Source organism: Pristiophorus japonicus, chromosome 11 (assembly GCF_044704955.1).
Source record: "Pristiophorus japonicus isolate sPriJap1 chromosome 11, sPriJap1.hap1, whole genome shotgun sequence".
NCBI classification, from domain to species: Eukaryota; Metazoa; Chordata; class Chondrichthyes; family Pristiophoridae; genus Pristiophorus; species Pristiophorus japonicus.
In genome coordinates, this window is record NC_091987.1 from 33,658,400 (window position 1) to 33,678,168 (window position 19,769).

Genomic DNA, 19,769 nt, shown 5'->3' on the forward strand with positions numbered 1-19,769 from the left:
TCTTAATGAATACTTTGCGTCTGTTTTCACAAAGGAAAGGGGCAATGCAGACACTGCTAACGAGGAGGAGTGTGAAATTTTGGATGAAATAAACAGTGAGAGAGGAGCTACTAAAGGATTTAGCCACTTTGAAAGTAAGTGGATAAGTTGCCAGGCCCGGATGAAATGCATCCCAGGCTGTTGAGTGAAGCAAAAAAAAAGGAAATAGCAGAGGCCTTGACCATCATTTTCCAGTCTTCTTTGGATTCAGCATGGTGCCAAAGGACTGGATGTGGTACTCTTGTTTAAGAAGGGAGAAAGGGATGGGTCGTGTAATAAAGGCCGGTCAGCCTAACCTCAGTGGTGGGAAAATTATTGGAAAACATCCTGAAGAACAGAATAAATCTACATTTAGAAAAGCAAAGATTAATCAGGGACAGTCAGCACAGATTTGTTAAGGGAAGATCGTGATTGACTAATCTGACTGAATTTTGAGAGGAGGTAACCAGGAGGGTCGATGAGGGTAGTGTATATGATTATGATATATTTGGACTTTATCAAAGCTTTTGATAAGGACCCACATGGCGGACTGGTCACAAAAGGTAACAGCCCATGGGATCCAGGGAAAAGTGGCAAGTTGGATCCAAAATTGGCTTATAGGTAGGAAGCAAAGGGTAATTGGTTGATGGATATTTTTGTAACAGGGTGTTTCCAGTGGGGTTCTGCAGGGCTCAGTGCTGGGTCCCTTGCTTTTTGTGGTATACATCAATGATCTAGATTTAAATATAGCGTTATGATTAAGAAGTTTGCAGATTACACTAAAATTTGCTGTGTGGTTGATAATGAAGAGGAAAGTCATGGCCTGCAGGAAGATATCGATCTACTGGTCAGGTGGGCAGAACAATGGCAAATGGAATTTAATTCGGAGAAGTGAGAGGTAATGCATTTGGGGAGGGCCAATAAGGAAAGGGTATACACATTAAACGGAAGGCCACTTAGAAGTGCAGATGAACAAAGAGACCTTGGAATGCTTGTCCACAGATCCGTGAAAGTAGCAGGCCAGGTGGATAAGGTGGTTAAGAAGGCATACAGAATGCTTGCCTTTATTGGCCGAGGCATAGAATACAAGAGCAGGGAGGTTATGCTTAAATTGTATAATACACTGGTTAGGCCACAGCTGGAATACTGTGTGCAGTTCTGGTCGCTGTATTATAGGAAAGACGTGATTGTACTGGAGAGGATGCACTGGAGAGGGTGCAGAAGAGATTTACGAGGATGCTGCCTGGAATGGAGAATCTTAGCTATGAGAACAGATTGGATAGGCTGGGTTTGTTCTCCTTGGAACAGAGGAGGCCGAGAGACCTCATTTGAGGTGGATAGTGGATAGCAAGGGCCTATTTCCCTTGGTGGCAGGATCAATTACTAGGGTGCATAGGTTTAAGGTGGTTGGTGGAAGGTTTAGGGGGGATTTGAGGGGAAGCTTCTTCATGCAGAGGGTTGTGGGGGGTGGTCTGGAACTCACTGCCTGGAAGGGTGGTAGAGGCAGAAACCCTAACCACATTTAAAAGGTGCTTGGATGGGCACTTGAAGTGCTGTAACCTGTAGGGTTACGGATCTAGAGCTGGTAAGTGGGATTAGACTGGATAACCTCTTGTTGGCTGGCGCAGATACAAAGTACTTCAGGGAATTTAATATGGCCAGAGTGATCTCCTGGACTAGTTTTGATTGTCTGGATGGGTTGGGGAGGAATTTTCCCAGATTTTTCCCCCCCCCCCCCAATTGGCCTGGGTTTTTAAATCTGTTTTTTTCCCTCTCCCAAGAGATCGCTTGGCTCTGGATAAGATGGAGTGTAAAAATGTTGCAATACATAGGGTATCGCAGTTGTGTGGGGTGGACTGGTTAGGCCGGATGCTCTGTACCTGTCTGCCATTGATCATTCGTTTATATGTAACCTTCAGGGTGCTGACCGAGGGCCGTGTGGCTCGTTATTGGCCGGCGCGGACACACTGGGCTGAAATGGCCTTCTTCTGTGCTGTAAATTTCTGTTTCTAAAACGTGACTTTTAGAACAAATACGTGAAATTCAAACATCTGCAACTTGTATACCATACTTGGAAATGCGCAAGGGCTGACTAAACTTACTGCTGTTACGTTAAGGGTTTAATAAATGCATACTGAAGTTGGTGACAACTGACATTCAATGTTGCAAATTCAATTGATTTGAGGAGTAAATTGTAAGTAACACACACACACACACACTTCGTACCTGGCTAGGTCTATTTTCATTACATCTATTTGAAAAAGCACCTTTTAGATTAAAAAAAATGTTAAAGGCACTATATAAATGCAAGATGTTGCTGTTATTTAATTTCAGTTTTGAATATAGACATTAGCCTGTTCCTATTTTCAATCCAATGTCTTCGCAATGACTGTCTTGGAGCTAAAGAGGTCCGTACTTGAGGATTTGTTTGTTTTAAAATCTTTTATTCTCTCTAGGGGTTGGATTATCACTTTTTAGGAAGGGGATGTTTCCTATATCTTCGAGAGAGGGGTAACCATTTAGTATATTTAAATTGATTAAAGAATTACGCGACTGCTTTACACGTTCCTATTGATACAAGCAGAAGGAAAACTTAGGTGGAGTACTTTTTGTTCTGATTACTATCCCATCCTATAAACTAATACAGATTCTAAGGGGCCAAGTTGCCACATGGCCGATATTTGGTACAGTTGTAGAGCTATGTCAGATTTTTTTGTGGCCGACTGCGACAAAAAAAAGAGTTCCAAGTTTCGCCGGAATAAACTTTCATTTTGGAGTGGCGCAGATTGTCCTTGAGCTCTGTGGGTGGAGCTTAAGGTCTGCGCCGAAAAACTGAGGTTGCCAGGGTAATGAGGAACACACTGAAGGGCTGAGGCTGCAAAGTGAAACATGCAAGATGCAGCAAGACATAAGCAATTGTAGAGCCCCGGTGCTGCTGCTATCCTGGGCCAATTGGCCCCTGCCGCTCCCAGTGCCGCTGCTACTCGGGCTGAATGGTCCCCTGCTCGTATCCTGGGCCGAAAGGCCCTTCCCCCCCCCCCCATCCTGTGTTTTCTTCCCTCCCTCCAAAACCCAACTCAGCTCCGCTAAAACAATGACGTCTTCTCTATGCCAATTTTCTTAAGTTCGGGTAAGGTTTTTCAGAACGGTGTACTGCACCGTTTTTGAAAAAATCATAGTTAGCTAAACTCGCTTAAATGGCCAGAGATGGCGCTGCTGCAGCCGCCACCCCCGGTGACATAAAAAAAAAAATTGGGAACTAAAAAAAAATCATCCGTAAGTAGTTTAGGATGGCGCAGAAACTTTGGCAAAACGTGCAGATTTTAGCCTGCTCCAAAAAAAACCTGCGTAGGCCAAAAAAACGCTGCAGGATGGTGGCAAAGATTCAGCCCTATCTTGTAGCCTCATCGGTAAGAAACTGAAATTGTTTACAAATGCCAAATTGCCAATGAGTCTTTTCTTTACTCCTATAGAATGAATACACTTCGAACAAAAAAAAAACTCTCCCTAGATTTTGCTTTCCCTTAAAACAATCAAAGAGTTTGCAATATACAGACAGGATTTATTGTGTTGGATTTTAAAATGTTCTTCCCAATCTCTAAACAAGCATCAAGAAGCTTAAATGGAGTGTTGTAATTTACTTATTGCTGAAGGAAATGACTCCCAACTCGGTCATAACAGAGATTGTGAAGCCGTAATAATCAAAACAAATTACTTGCATGGCTCAAAGTTAAATCTATTACAGCAAGTTAAAAAAAAAACAAAAGCCATAGAACAAATGGATTTTAGTTTAATTTGGAGGCTGACCATAACATTGCTTTTTCCACTCAGTCAAACCCATGTTGTGGTGGGGCAAAAGAAAAGGATATTCAACTGCTGACCATAAATGTATATACAGAAGTAAAGGGAACATGTAGCAATTAAAATATTAATATTTAATCTTAATTTTGTTACCAATAGAACTTCACTGTACAGAACTAAAAAAAAATATTTTTTTACCAGATTAAAGTGGAATGTTGATATTATGTCAATTGAATTACAATTTAGGATTTTAAAAAGTCACAATACTAAAAATTAAGAAACTGAATTCAGAAGAATCAATACTTACCACTCTGCATGGCTTTTTATTTTGAATCAAAGTAAAAAATTCAGAAAGTCTGAAACCAGAAAAAAGTACATAAGTATAGCTGTACAAATAAAACTCTACTACAGGTATACCGTTTGGAATTAACCACTCCAAAATGAACAAGGTACAACACTAACGTTTTAGTTTCTAGAATTACCAGAGCAATTGATAGTGGTCGGAAGTACTACAAACCGACAAGGCCCTCCGCTGCCCATCCCTCACTGCGACTGAAACTATCAACATTATCACTACTGGCCTACTACATACGCTCCCTTCATCACTGGCAGGGCCTTCAGCCATCCTGATTATATCCTCCCTAAATCACTTAGTATTGCTACAACATCGTCCTTAAGACATGTCTCTCCGATGGCTACCTTGGCTACCTCCCCTACTGAAGTACTTTGCGACATTTTGCTACGTTAAAAGGCAAGTTATTCTCATTTATCCAAGATCTGGAATACATGTTCTATACCCATGAGCTTAAAAGAAACCATTAGAAGAGAAACAACTAAGTGCCTCCAGTATGTGGTCAATCATACAGTTCCCTTCAAAGTATTCTCCTGTATTACACAGAAACATAGAAAATAGATGCAGGAGTAGGCCATTCGGCCCTTCGAGCCTGCACCGCCATTCAATGAGTTCATGGCTGAACATGCAACTTCAGTACCCCATTCCTGCTTTCTCGCCATACCCCTTGATCCCCCTCGTAGTAAGGACTACATCTAACTCCTTTTTAGTTAGGCGAATTGGCCTCAACAACTTTCTGTGGTAGAGAATTCCACAGGTTCACCACTCTCTGGGTGAAGAAGTTTCTACTCATCTCGGTCCTAAATGGCTTACCCCTTATCCTTAGACTGTGATCCCTGGTTCTGGACTTCCCCAACATTGGGAACATTCTTCCTGCATCTAACATGTCTAACCCAGTCAGAATTTGAGGTCCCCTCTCATTCTTCTGAACTCCAGTGAATACAAGCCCAGTTGATTCAGTCTTTCTTGATGTGTCAGTCCCGCCATCCCGGGAATCAGTCTGGTCAACCTTCGCTGCACTCCCTCAATAGCAAGAATGTCCTTCAAGTTAGGAGACCAAAACTGTACACAATACTCCAGGTGTGGCCTCACCAAGGCCCTGTACAACTGTAGTAACACCTCCCTGCCCCTGTACTCAAATCCCCTTGCTATGAAGGCCAACATGCCATTTGCTTTCTTAACTGCCTGTTGCACCTGCATGCCAACCTTCAATGACTGACGCACCATGACACCCAGGTCTCGTTGCACCTCCCCTTTTCCTAATCTGTCACCATTCAGATAATAGTCTGTCTCTCTGTTTTTACCAACAAAGTGGATAACCTCACATTTATCCACATTGTACTTCATCTGCCATGCATTTGCCCACTCACGTAACCTATCCAAGTCATTCCGCAGCCTCATAACATCCTCCTCGCAGCTCACACTGCCACCCAACTTAGTGTCATCCGCAAATTTGGAGATACTACATTTAATCCCCTCGTCTAAATCATTAATGTACAATGTAAATAGCTGGGGCCCCTGCACAGAACCTTGCCCCACTAGTCACTGCCTGCCATTCTGAAAAGTACCCATTTACTCCTACTCTTTGCTTCCTGTCTGACAACCAGTTCTCAATCCAAAATTTAAATTCCCCAGCTGCTGTGGTAAGATTTGAACTCATGTCTCTGGATTAGTCCAGGTCCAGATTACTAGTCCAGTAACATTACCACTGTGCTACCGTACCCCTAATATACACAATATATTGTTCAGTGAATTCATGAAATTTAACATTTCTCTCCAAATGGAAAAAGAAAAGCAACTACATTTTTAATCTGAACCTTATACAAAACATGCCAACAAAAGGAATTTTCCCTTGCAGTAGGCAGTTTCCTTCCCTTGCGATCTCGATTCAACACTTAATTTTGAAAAAATGAGCTGGAAAGGTCATTTTAAAACAAGGATAAGAACTTGGCTCATACACAAGGTACAGAGCAATTACCTTAGATGGAGGATATTATTGCTAATCAATCAATCAGTTTGCCTTAAAAAAAACAATGGAGGTTTAAATTTACTATTTTCCTTCTCTTCGTAAAGTTCAGTCTAGCACACCTGGCCATACCTCCCTGCAGATGCACTGAATAAATGGAAGCCAGATTGACACGCTAACTAAGGAATGGAGCCAAGACTGCAGTTGGACAGGATTCCACAGCAGAAGGCTATGCCCTAATTTGAATCGTCAGCCGGATTAGAAAAGTGTTACAAGTCTGACTAAACTTTAACTGGCAGAATGTGGAACTTGCTATCACAAGGAGTAGTTGAGGCAAGTTAGCATAGATGCATTTAAGATAACGATGTAACTATTTGTACTGCACTTTTTTGACAGACAGGCAGCAAGCCCCACCCCCCATCATTCCATGCACATGGTGCCGAAAGCAGGCACCATCTGGATAGTCAATGGCGTCTGACTGAAGAAGAGGCAGCAAAGAATTAGATAAACCACTAGCATTAATACATTTTTTTTTAAAAAGCAGTCCCGCTTTCTGTGGCACTTGACCACAACAACTTGCCTTCAACGTAGAAAAACATTCGAAGGTGCTTCACACAGAGGCAGAATCAGACAAATATTTACACCGAGTCAAAGAAGGAGCTTTCAGAAGGAGTAACTAAAAGCTTGGTCGAAGATGTAGGTTTTAAGGAGGATTTTAAGGAGCAGAGATAGGTGGAGAAGCAAATAGGTTTAGAGAGGGAATACCAGAGCTAGGGCCTAGACGGCTGATGGCACGGCTACCAAGGGTGGGGTGATAGGAGTGGGAATGCACAAGGGGCCAGAGTTGGAGAGGGTTGTAGAGCTGGAAGAGGTTACAGAGATGGGACAGGGCAAGGCCATAAAAGGATTTTAAACAAGAGGATGGGAATTTTAAATTGGTGGCGCTGGGGACCGAAATTCAATGTAGGTCAGTAAGTACATGGGTGATGGGTGGGCACAATTAGATAGGGCAGTGGACTTTGGCGAACTGAAATTTATGAAGGATAGAAGATGGGAGGCCAGCCAGGAGAGCAATGGAATAGACATGGCCCTGCCTTTGTCACCTCCAGACATGAGGTTTTCAGCAGCAGATGGGCTGAGGGAGGGTCAGAGATGGGCTATTTTTAAAAAAGATGGAAATAGGGCGTTTTTGTAATGGAGACAACATGGAGACCGGAAGCTCAGCTCGGCGCCAAATAGGATGCCGAAGCTGCAAATAGTGGTTTCAACCGAGGCATTGCCTGCGGAGGGGGATGAAATAGGTGTCAGGGGTATGAAGTTTATGGCAGGAGCCCAAGATGATAGCTTTTATTTTCCTAATGTTTAACTGGAGGAAATTGCAGCTCATCTAGGCCGGGATGTCAAACAAGGAGGCTGACAACATAGTGGCATTGGAGGGGTTGAGAAAACTATTGGAGATATAGCTGGGTGTCGTCAGCATATGTCTTCGGATGATGTCGTTGAGGAGAAGTATGTAGATTAGCAACAGCGGGGAGGGGGGGGGGGGGAGGGGAAAGATGGGGGCACGTGCAGTAATGGATCAAAAGCAAAAATCTGCAGATGCTGAAAATCTAAAATCTAAACAGAAAATTCTGGAAATACTCAGCAGTTCGTTTTATGTTGTTGACCTCTCGACATAACTCTTAAAAATTAGAGATGTAAAAGGTTTTAAGCAAGTACTGAGGCAGTCAGGGAGGGGGGGGGCATTGGGGTAGGGGAGAAAGAACAAAAGGTAAGGTCTGCAATAGGGTGGAAGGCAGGAGAGATTGCATGACAAAAGGGATGATGGTGCAAGGCACAAGGGAGTGGTAAATGGGACAAGTAAAGAAATAAGATGGGTCTAGAGGAGCTGCAAACGGCAACAGCAGAATAATTATCAGCACTTGCCGTCCAATAAAAATGGGAGCATTGGTTATGATCGAAAATTGTTGAACTCAGTCGAAGGCCATGCCCAATCAAAAGATGAGGTGCTGTTCTTCACGCTTTCGTTGAGCTTCATTAGAACAGTATAGGAGGCCAGGGACAGAGATTTAAAATGGCAAGTGACTGGTTGATGGATATTTTTGTAACTGGAAAGTTGCTTCGAGTGGGGTACCACAGGGCTCAGTACTAGGTCCCTTGCTTTTTGTGGTATATATCACTGAGTTAGACTTGAATGTAGGGTGTATGATTAAGAAGTTAGCAGATGAAGAAGAAAGCTGTAGACTGCAGGAAGATATCAATGAACTGGTCAGGTGGGCAGGACAGTGGCAAATGGAATTCAATCCAGAGAAGTGTGGGGTAATACATTTGGGGAGGGCTAATAAGGCAAGGGAAAACACATTAAATGGTAGGACACTGAGAAGTGTAGAGGAACAAAAGCAGGGAGGTTATGCTTGAACTGTACAAAATACTGGTTAGGCCACAGCTAAACTATGTGCAGTTCTGGTCACCACACTACAGGAAAGATGTGATTGCACTGGAAAGGGTACAGAGGAGATTTGCGAGGATGTTGCCTGGACTGGAGAATTTTAGCTGTGAGGAAAGATTGGGTAGGCTGGGTTTGTTTTCCTTGGAACAGAAGGCTGAGGGGAGACCTTATTGAGGTGCATAAAATTATGAGGGGTCTAGATAGAGTGGATAGGAAAGACCTATTTCCCTTAGCAGAAGGATGAACAACCAGTGGGCATAGATTTAAAGTAATTGGTAGGAGGTTTAGAGGGAGATCTTTTCACCCAGAGGGTGGTGGGAATCTGGATTCTCACTGCCTGAAATGGTGGTAGAGGCAGAAATCCTTACCAAATTTAAAAGTACTTGGATGTGCACTTGAAGTGCCGTAACCTACAAGGCTACGGACGAAGAGCTGGAAAGTGGGATTATGCTGGATAGCTCGTCGGCCAGCAAAATGGCCTCCTTCCGTATTGTAAATTTCTATGATACCAGGAAATTAAACAACTCAAATTAAACTGCATTAAAATGTTAATTTTACTAAATTTTACTGTACTCCAGTGACCAAGGGCAACATGTATTTATATGGCACCTTTAACATAGTAAAACATTCCAAGGCGCTTCACAGGAGTATAAGAAAAAAAGGTAGTAAAATCTCACATAAAAATGGTCAGCATAAATGCTTATACATCAAGGAGAAGGGCCATATAATTATTGGCTGCATGTACAAGAATATTATCTAACAAATTATTGACAGCATATAGGAAGTTACTATGATTCTATAATGAGTATAATTGTATGTGACAGTACAGAAACAGGTCATTGGCCAAATCTGTGCTCGAGAACAACCTCATCTAAATACAGTCTCCTGTTTGTTCCCTATGCCATTTAATATTCCTCTATTTTCAGACAACTCATTAAATACATTTATGGAGTCTGCTTCAACAGTTTGTGGTACAGAAGGAAATATTCTAACCATCCCATGTAACAGAACATAGGAACAGGAATAGGACATTTAGCCAGAGCCTGTTCCTCCATTCAATGAGATCATAGCTGATCTGTGACCCAACGCCACATACCCGCCTTAACCCCATATCCCTCAATACCCTTGGTTAACAAAAATCTACCAATCGCAGATTAAAATTAACTGACCTAGCATCAACTGTCATTTACACAAGAAACATTCCAAACTTCTATCACCCTTGTGTGTGTAGAAGTGTTTCCTAACTTCACTCTAGAAAAGGACTGGCTCCCAATTTTTAGATTATGCCCCCTAGACCGAGACTACCCAACCAACAGAAATAGTTTCCATCCCAATCAGCTCCCCTCAATATCTTCAAAACATCTAAATTCCAGGGAGTACAACCCTAGTTTATGTAATTTCTCCTATTCGTTTAACTCTTGGGAGTCCAGGTAGCATTCTAGTAAAATCTACACTGCAATCCCTCCAAGGTCAATATATCCTTCCTAAGGTGTGGTGCCCAAAACTGCTCACAGTACCCCAGGCGAGGTCTAACCAGCACTTTGTACAGCTACAGCACAACTTCTTGCCCCTTGTATTCTAGTCATTTAGGTACAAAGGTCAGCATTCCATTAGCCTTTGATTACTTTCCGTACTTGTCCATGACATTTTAATGATCCATGTACTGCACACCCAAGTCTCTTTGGCCCTCCACTGTTTCTAGCTTTTCACTATTTAGAAAAGTATCCCGTTCTATCCTTTTTAGGTCCAAAGTGGATGACCTCACATTGACCTAGTGAAATTTGCCACAGTTTTGCCCATTTGCTTAATCTATTCATATATTTGTAATTTTATGCTTCCATCTACACTGCTTACATTGCCACCTATCTTTTTGCCAGCAATAAACGTGGATATATGGCTTTCTATTCCATCATCTAAGTAGTTAATACATATGTTGAATAGTTGAGGCCTCAACACCGATCCTTGTGGGACACCACTAGTCACATCCTGCCAATTACAAATACCTGTCCATTATCCCAACTCTCAGTCTCTTGTCACTCAGCAGATTTCCTAACCAGGTCAATAACTTGCCTTCAATTTAAGAGCTTCAACTTTATCAACAGTCTCTTATGAAGGGACTTATCAAATGCTTTTTGGAAGTCCATATAAAAAACATCTCTAATAAAGTGAAGTGTGACCTTTCAGTGGTTCAAAATGAAGTGTTTTGAAGAACTATTTTCCAACAACTTACCACCTCAATTTGAGAGATTATCTTAAAACATCTGTCCTCTTGTTGCTATCTTTCCAACCAGTTAAAATACATCACCACTATTAACCTTATCATCCCTGCTAAAATCCAACATAAATCTACACTGTACTTCTTCCATGGTTCAGGCATAACCGATCCTATAAATAATGCCCCAATATAAATCCATTGGTCGATTTACAAACACTTAGAGCAAGAAAATAAAATAATTAGCATTTACCGATTTAATACTCAAATATAAATTCCAGTGACTCCTTGACAATATTCTACATTATTGGCATTGTTCCAGTAGTACCTTTAAATTCTGTTATCCCTACCCAAATTCAAAAGATTAAAAAATGAATCACATTTGCCCAGTTTAAAGAATTAAAATTCAGTGAGAACAAGTATGACACACAACAATCACCTAATTTTAAAGTTAAAAAGTCACACTCCACTTTATTATAGATCATTTATGCTTCCAAGATTGTACACCAGATATTCTTACTCAGCAAGACACCCTTTCTTGGCAACTATTTTATTAGACTCTGCAGGCAAATGTATTGCAGCTTTGTAAATCGCCTCCTTTGGCAAAACAGTGGCACACCATGCTGCTGCACACAAATTCCATTATACATTTCTGATCTGTTTACCACCTAGTAGAGGGACCAAACACAGGTTAACTACTGCTGAAAATCTCAGCAAGTCAGGCAGCATCTGTGGAGAGAAATAGCGTTAACAAAGGGTCTCAGCAGGTCAGACAGCATCAGTGGAGAGAAACAGTTAATGTTTTGGGTCTGTGACCCTTTGTTAACTCTGTTTCTCTCCACTGATGCTGTCTGACCTGCTGAGATTACCAGCATTTTCTGTTTTTATTTCAGATTCCAGCATCCGCAATATTTTGATTTTGTAACAAGTTAATTACTTCTCCACTGGAGATGGAAAAACAAAACCAAAAGCAGACTGGTTCATCTATCCCAGATCGACAGCAGCTGTCTGAAGAGCAAACTGGCAAAGATCTGAGAAAAGCTTATAATGTGGCACAGGGGAATTAGGGAGAGAAGAATTGTGCGTCTACATACACATTCCCTGCCTCTTGTCCAAAATCAAAGCAAAATTCAATGGAAAATGCAACTTGCACTGTACCTTTAATAGAGCAAAGTAAACGGTCCCAAGGCACTGCATGGTGGGGTGAGGGGCGGGAAGAGTGAACAAATTACATCAGTCATCAGGCTTAGCCATAGCAATCCTCGTGGTAAAACAGCCTTTCAACACTCTTTGCTCAGATCGCACGTAATTAATAGGCACTTGGACATTGTACTGAATAATTGCTGCCCTGAACAAACCCCCAATACGACAACAGCACATTTGGAAGGAGAGTATACACGAAGAATGAATGCACACCCAGTACAATAACACCCAGATTAGTGCAGATCAACCCCCCCATTTAGCAATAATAACTGCTTTGAACATGTCAGTTGATCGTTGCATTTTGCTGAATACATAACACACATCAATAAATCTGAACCTAGCATTTAACAACATATGCAGCGTCAATGTTTTCGGCAGTGATTAAACCGCCCAGTTGCTTAATCCCAGCTCAAGACATTAATTTATTAAAAATAATGTTCTTGCACAGACTCAACTCACATGATCGACAAGGCAGGACTTGGCAACAGTACAGACGAAGCAGAGTGAAGGGAGCATTAGTCACCGTCAATTACAATGTATTCCAAATTTAGGTTTTTTCATATAAACAGTATTGATATTAAATTATCGGTATAGGAACAAATGCTGTTCGTTCTACGGTCCCTCACAGCAGAATATGTTCCAAAATACACTACAACAAACTTACCACCGATTATTTCTCCTCCCGCACAACTCCCACTGCCTTCGAAAGTTTCCGTCAGCGACCCAGAAAGCGCATGCGCACACCAGAGCTCTCTGCTTTGTCACAGCACGCTGTTTAAATGGACAATATGCCGGACTATAAAAGCAAAACCCTTAAAGGAACAGGCTGCACATTTTGTCAATCTCACTCATATTGTTTACTTTTTATAAACGTAACCTATTTTGATGTATGTGACGCTGATAAGCACACCCCATGTGCTTAAAGGAGCTATTTGTGATCTGTTTCATTCTTTTTGGTTATAGATCTCACTGCTGACATTCAAAGACGTTTCATACATTATATACATATAAATAAGAGTAGGATGGAATCACATTTTTTTTTCAAACTCAGGGATGTCCTTGTTGGGGACCAGAAGACTAAGGGGCTGAAACTGACCCTTTTTATAGCCCCGTTAGCACCTCCAGGTGTGGGGGGGGGGGCGCAAATGGGGCACAATGGCACTTTCAGCCAGGGGAGGGGCCGTCCCTGGGGTAATTGCCCCGGAGGTTTGGGGGGGGAGGGGGTGCTGTGCCAGTAGCTCACGCCCCGCAATTAGTGCCCTGGGCCAGTGCAAACCCGGCGATGACATGATTGGGGAGGCGATGAGTGCCCTGGGCCACCATTTTATTTTGTCGGCCGACTCTGGCGCCAGCCCGGCAATGGCAGCCTTTGCGTCGACTGTGCCGGCATCATGAAGCCCAGCACTGCGTTTCAGGTGCCAGGCTGCTGGCCCAGTCGATCGTGTCCCTGGTGGCCCAGTGGCTGGCCACTAAAGGGCCTGCAGAGTACGCAGCGGCCCTTCCCTTTAATTAAAGGGGATGGGCGTTGCAGCGCGGCGCTGAACTCAGCGCGGCGCTGCCACCCTGGGAGCACCCCTCCAAGGAAGTGGAGTGCCGGAGACAGTGTTCCGCTCCCTTTGAGGGGCGCACGGCCCAATTCCACATTGGGAACGGGACTTCTGAGCTGGGTGATAAAAGTCCCAACCCCAGAAGGTTACCGCTCTGCTAAGTCTGTAATGTACCTATGAATGACTCCATCAGGCAATGTGTTGTACTCAAACTGTAGTGGCTTTAGTCCTTTATTTGTAACTCCAGAGTAAGGCAGCCACATGGTGGTTACCCTTTTATACAGCCCCTGCCACCAGGGCAGGAAACCCCGGTCTCCACCAGTTGCACCCTCTAGTGGTGCCAGCATAGTATATACACAGTGTAAACCTTATTGATAGTACATCAGGTGAACAAGTCTCCATCTTATGCAACTATACAATGACTACACAGAGAGTATATCTATAGTCTGCATATATAACATCACTCTCCCCCAAGTCCTTTGTGCCAATTACCTTTGCACTATGTGCTCTGGCTTAGCTCTCCCCAGACTTAAGTGCCAATAGCTCTTGCACCTTAGCTGTGCTTTGGCTTGGCTCTCTCCCTGTTAACCCCCAAGTCCTTTTGCCACAACGTTGGGTAGTGGTTACCAGTTTGGATGGTTCGATGATGCAGTGGAGGATCCAGAGGGTCCTGGGTGTGATCCATGTGTGTGTTTGTCCATGACTACATACATCCATTTATTCCCCCCCACAGCGAGATCATGCAGCTGGCCCGTTACATTAACATACAGAATCAGACACAGTGCAAGTACAAAGAAAGGAAGAAAAAATACAGTTTGTATTGTGACACCTTGGCTCAGTGACTTACATTCGTTATGTTTTACGGTTGTGCGCCAGGATTGAGTAGATTGCATTCATGGTTCAGTCATGGTCAGTACTGAGGTAGCAGTACCGGTATGCGAGGACACTGGTTCCAGAGCAACTGGATGGGGTCCTAGTCGTCTGATGGCGGTGCTGCGCCCCCCGCTAGCGGGGTGGGCTTGGTTTGCTCACCTTGCCAGGAGTCAGGGCCTTTGCCGTTGCCTAGTGGTGGGCAGAGCCACAGATGTGTGTGGCCTCCCTGTCCTCCTTTGAGGGCTGCAGAATCTTCTGCCTGCTCTCTAATGGTGTTGGGAACCTGGCTGTTCCAGGTCCTGTTTGGGGAACTCGTTGGTTCTGACCTTTCGCTCCCGGACATGTCTGAGGTAGCGACTGGGTCTGGGGGCTGCGCTGTCTCCACCCGGGTGATGGGCAACGGCGGCCGACTGCGCGTATTGGCGCAGTTTTCGTTTCCAGGTCCGTGGCAAATAGTGCCATCGGGTGCCTGCAGCGTGGGATAGACCTGGGGCAGGGTATCAGGATCAGTGCCTTCACCCTCCTGAGGTCACTGGCCTATAACTTGTGGGGACAGCTGGGGCTGAGCATCAGGATCAGCGCTTTTACCCTCCCAAATTTGCTCACTTACTACTTTTGGGGACACTCTATTCCCGACATCTCGCAACAACATTTTGTTCTTTACTTTAGGAATAGTACCGACATCTCACAACAACATTTTGTTCACAATCTTAATCGGTTCGTTACATTGATTGCCATGCATAAATGTCTCTTTAAGTTCAGTTGGTTTCAGATCTCCTTTAAGAGAATCCTGCTGGCTTTACCCCAAACAAATCCTTTGTTAGACACCACGTGTTGATCCCTCAGCGTTGCACCTCGTGCTATTGCCGTGGCCATCTTTTTTATCAGCCACACTGTACCTCACTGCAGCAGGGATGCCATCTTACCTCTGTCCTCGAGGCCGACTGTCTTGATCCTTCTCTCCCGCGATTCTGCCACAAAAGCTGGAAGAATGCTTGTGAATTCGATTTTCCTCCCCAGGAGTCCTGCCACTGGAGCTGAGAAGGTACTTTTAGGTTGTTCTGGTCGGATCATTGCCACGCAGTCATGATGGATGGTCTGTGCCTCAGGTGCTGCGCTGGCCTGTTCTCTGGTGCCTGGCCCAAGTGAAGGTGAGGTTTTGCTCTGCCTCTGAGCAGGGGGACATCGATTGCTGGAGTGAAGAGGTCTTCCCATTTCCACTGGATCTTCCCCATCCACCTTCTTCTGAGTAGCATTGGACCATCACCTGCAACAATCCACAGAGGTAACTTGTGCACCATGCCATTATGGATTACACTTACATTCGCACTACCAAAGACTGGGATCAGCTCCTTGGTGTAGGTGTGCAACTTTTCCTTTACTGGAACCAGCTCGGGTCGTTTTTCGTTCCATAGCTTCTCAAAGGCATCCTGGCTCATCACTGACCGGCTCATTCCCGTGTCCACTTCCATGAAGACTGGAACGCCGTTTATCTTGACTTCCATCTTCACTGGAGGACAATCGGTGGTGCAGGTATACACTCCATATACTTCTTGGGGCTGAGCTGCCTCTCTGGCCAAATCATCATACTCCCCGCTGGATTCAAAGTCATCTACCGACTCCTCTGCTAGACGGTGAGTCATATTTCTTTTACACATACACTGGAGGTGGCCCTTCGTGTTACAGGCTTTGCATACGTACTCAGCAAACTGACCCTGGTGAGCGCTATGGTTTCCTCCGCAACGCCAGCATGGTGCTACTCGATTAGCACCCCTCGGCAGACTCTGAGTTCTGGAACCCTGAGGTCTGTGCTCTCTGCCCTGGGCAGAGCCACGTTCTACAGTCTTGCCTGTGAAAGGCACCATTCTGTTACAGTACTTGCCAGGTTTGAGTCCACAGGATGAATAATTTGCTTGGTGCTGCAGGTCGAGGTCATGAATTTCCTGACTGTTGATGGCCTTCTGCAAGTTGACTGTGGTGTTGGCAGATAATAACTTGTGAAGGAAGCCCTTGTGGCCAATTCCTAAAATGAAGATGTCTTGCAATGCTTCGTTGAGCTGCGTGCCAAAGTCACATGGTGCAGCAAGTCTCCTGAGGTCGGCAGCATATTTTGCAATCTCCTGGCCGTGAGGATGCTTTGTTTTGGTTTTAATTGGTTGCGAATTAGTTCAGTCAGCTCATCGTATGTCTTATGCTTGGCCTTCGTGGGTGCCAGCAAGTCCATGATGAGGCGGTAGACCTCGGGCCTACAACTGGTCAGCGGTATAGCCTTGCACAACTCCGCCGATGCGTCTGTCTCCCCTGCCAGGTCATTTACCATGAAATATTGCTCGAGCCTTTCCGTGAAGGCATCCTAATCATCACCCTCTGTGAAGTCTTTTAGTGTGCCAAAGGTCACCATAATCGCATGAAAGTCCATATTCTCGTCGCCAGTTGTTAAGTCTGTAATGTACCTATGAATGACTCCACGAGGCAATGTGTTGTACTCAAACTGTACTGACCTTGGTCCTTTATTCGTAACTCCAGAATGAGGCAGCCACATGGTGGCTCCCCTTTTATACAGCCCCTGCCGCCAGGGCAGGAAACCCCGGTCTCCACCAGTTGCACCCTCTTGTGGTGCCAGCATAGTATATACACAGTGTAAACCTTATTGATAGTACATCAGGTAAGCAAGTCTCCATCTTATGCAACTATACAGTGACTACACAGAGAGCACATCTACAGTCTGCATAAAAAACACGCCCCCCATTGGGGCGATGGGCAAATTTGCACCCTATACCTCCCTAAGTTTAAAGAGGCAGGGTCTGAAATTCGGTAATGCCACATTTGGGGTGCTAACTGAGGCGAGGTGGGACTTCCTGCACCCGGCGTGGAAGTCCCGCCCCAGCCACGAAATTTATGGTTACCGCCCCCGAGAGGAAGTGGAGCAGGTGGGAGAACAGGGCTCTCCCCTTCCGTTAAAGGGGAGAGCATGCTTTGAGCTCTGCACGGGGTGAACGGCAACCACTTCTCCACTAGGGACCCGTGGCAGCAGCCCAGCACAGAAGCTGAGTGCCGAGCTGCAACATGGCGGCACGGACCCCTCAGAATCGTCAACGGAAGGCCATTGACGATTGTCGGCCATTGAGACAAAATGGCGGATCGCACCGCACCTTTAATTTTCGCCCCGTGAGTGGGGAGCGGCCCGGTTTGGGACTCGCGAGGCTCGCCCGCAGCGGCTTCACGGTGCGCTACCCAATTTACACTCTGGGGCGAAAACAGGTCGCTGCGCACGGCGATGATGTAATCATCGGCGGCACAGCGGCCTGGGGCGCTACCGGCAGGAGCGGGGTGATACCGGTCTGCGCCTCCACTAACTCCTGCGCAATTTTGCTGGAGGCGGCAGAGATTCCGCGTGAGCAATCGCCCCCGGGTGCACTAACATTTGCAAATGATGCAAATTTTTCTCCCGTAAAATCTGAACTGAGAACAGCAACAACTGAGAGTGGAATCAATGATGCCAAACATAATCAATATTGTAAATTCAAAAATAACATTTGATAACATTTTGGCAATATATAGAGGTAAGAGAGAGAAAAAATAATATAATGAGGCCTATTATGCTCATAATAAAGTAATGCAAATGAGTACTGTGGACAATGAGTAAGTGTGACCTTAGCTCCTTTATTTAAACTCCAGAGTGCTGGTACAGTATGGGAGGCCTGCTTATATACAGTGCTCCCAAGGGATGCTGGGATCCCTTGGGACTCCAACAGGTAGGCCCTCTGGTGGTGGTATGATACAGGTTGCCTAGGGTTACATACATAACATCACTCTCTCCCAAAGTCAATAGTACACTTATTTACAGGGCGAGACGATCTGCGGCTTTTTGCTCCCTTGTCGATCGTCTCGGTACAAATACAGGCGTGGGTGAGTTGGTTGGTTCTTCGCTGGGCTGCTGGGCAGCTGGACAGCTGGCCTTGCCGGGCTGCTGGGGATGGTGAGTTCAGCTTTGTGGTCAACCGTGATGTCGGTTGTCACTTGTGTGTGTGTTGGAGGGTCGAAGTTGGTGGGGTCCTCTTTGGGTTACTCATGGCGGTTTGTGAATCGCAGTTTGGTTTGGTCCAAATGCTTTCTGCACATTAGTCCATTGGGCATTTTGATCTGAAACACCCTACTCCCTTCTTTGGCTATGACAGTGCCAGCAAGCCATTTGGGACCATGTCCATAGTTGAGTACAAATACAGGGTCATTGACTTCAATATCGTGTGACAAGTTTGCACGATCATTGTACATGCTTTGTTGATGCCGCCTGCCCTCAACGTGATCATGGAGATCAGGGTGGACAAGAGAGAGCCTTGTTTTGACCACCCTGTTCACGAACAGCTCGGCTGGGGGAACCCCGGTGAGCGAGTGGGGCCTGGTACGGTAGCTGAGCAGGACTCGGGACAGGCGGATCTGCAGGCAGCCTTCCGACACACGTTTCAAGCTTTGCTTGATGGTTTGTGTTATATATGTGGACTTGTACTTACTCTGTACAGCCACCAGAGGGCTCATTCCCCGAAGTCCCAAAGGATCCCATAATCCCTTGGGTGTTTAAGAAGGCTTCACAGGTTGGAGAGGCACTCTGGAGACCTGCAATAAAAGACTAAGGTCACAATTTACTTTGAGCTCACAGTGTTCAGTCTGACTCTTTCTCCATACATTACAACTGGCGACGAGATACAGATAGCAAACACAAAGATGCAGAGAACAGTGGGCATCCTGGAGAAATTTTTGGAGGGAGATGATTGGGAAACTTTTGTGGAGCGATTTGACCAATACTTTGTGGCCAACGAGCTAGATGGGGAAGAGAGCGCTGCCAAACGAAGGGCGATCCTCCTCACCGCCTGTGGGGCACCAATGTATGGCTTCATGAAGAATCTGTTCACTCCAGCGAAACCTATGGAGAAATCGTATGACGATTTGTGCACAACTGGTCCGAGAGCATTTGAACTCGAAGGAAAGCATTCTGATGGCAAGGTAGTGGGTCTACACCTACAAAAGATCTGAAGGCCAGGAAGTGGCGAGTTATGTCACCGAGCTAAGACGCCTTGCAGGACATTGCGAATTTGAAGGACATTTGGAGCACATGCTCAAAGACTTTTTCTTACTTGGCATTGGCCACGAAACCATACTTCGCAAACTTTTGACTGTAGAGACCCCAACCTTGAGTAAGGCCCAGGCGTTCATTGCCACCAGTGACAATATGAAGCAAATCTCTCAGCACACAAGTGCTGCTACAAGTACTGTGAACAAAGTGATGTTGTTTTTGAATCGTAACATAAGGGGCAGGTCACACATACCTGCAGCTACACGTCCACAGATGT

The 19,769-nt window shown here is 45.0% G+C and overlaps 1 protein-coding gene across 1 annotated transcript in view; it reads right to left on the reverse strand.

Annotated features, from left to right (window-relative positions):
- The window catches only part of prrg1 (proline rich Gla (G-carboxyglutamic acid) 1), a 35,117-nt gene extending 22,381 nt beyond the window's left edge, over positions 1-12,736 (reverse strand). Inside the window, exons 1-2 of the mRNA XM_070892893.1 lie at positions 12,666-12,736; positions 4,127-4,175 (exon numbers count right to left, since the gene is read on the reverse strand). Of these exons, the coding sequence (XP_070748994.1) occupies positions 4,127-4,136 (10 nt within the window). The 5' untranslated portion in view covers positions 4,137-4,175; positions 12,666-12,736. The remainder of the gene's footprint in view (positions 1-4,126; positions 4,176-12,665) is intronic.
- Positions 12,737-19,769: the final 7,033 nt, after the last annotated feature.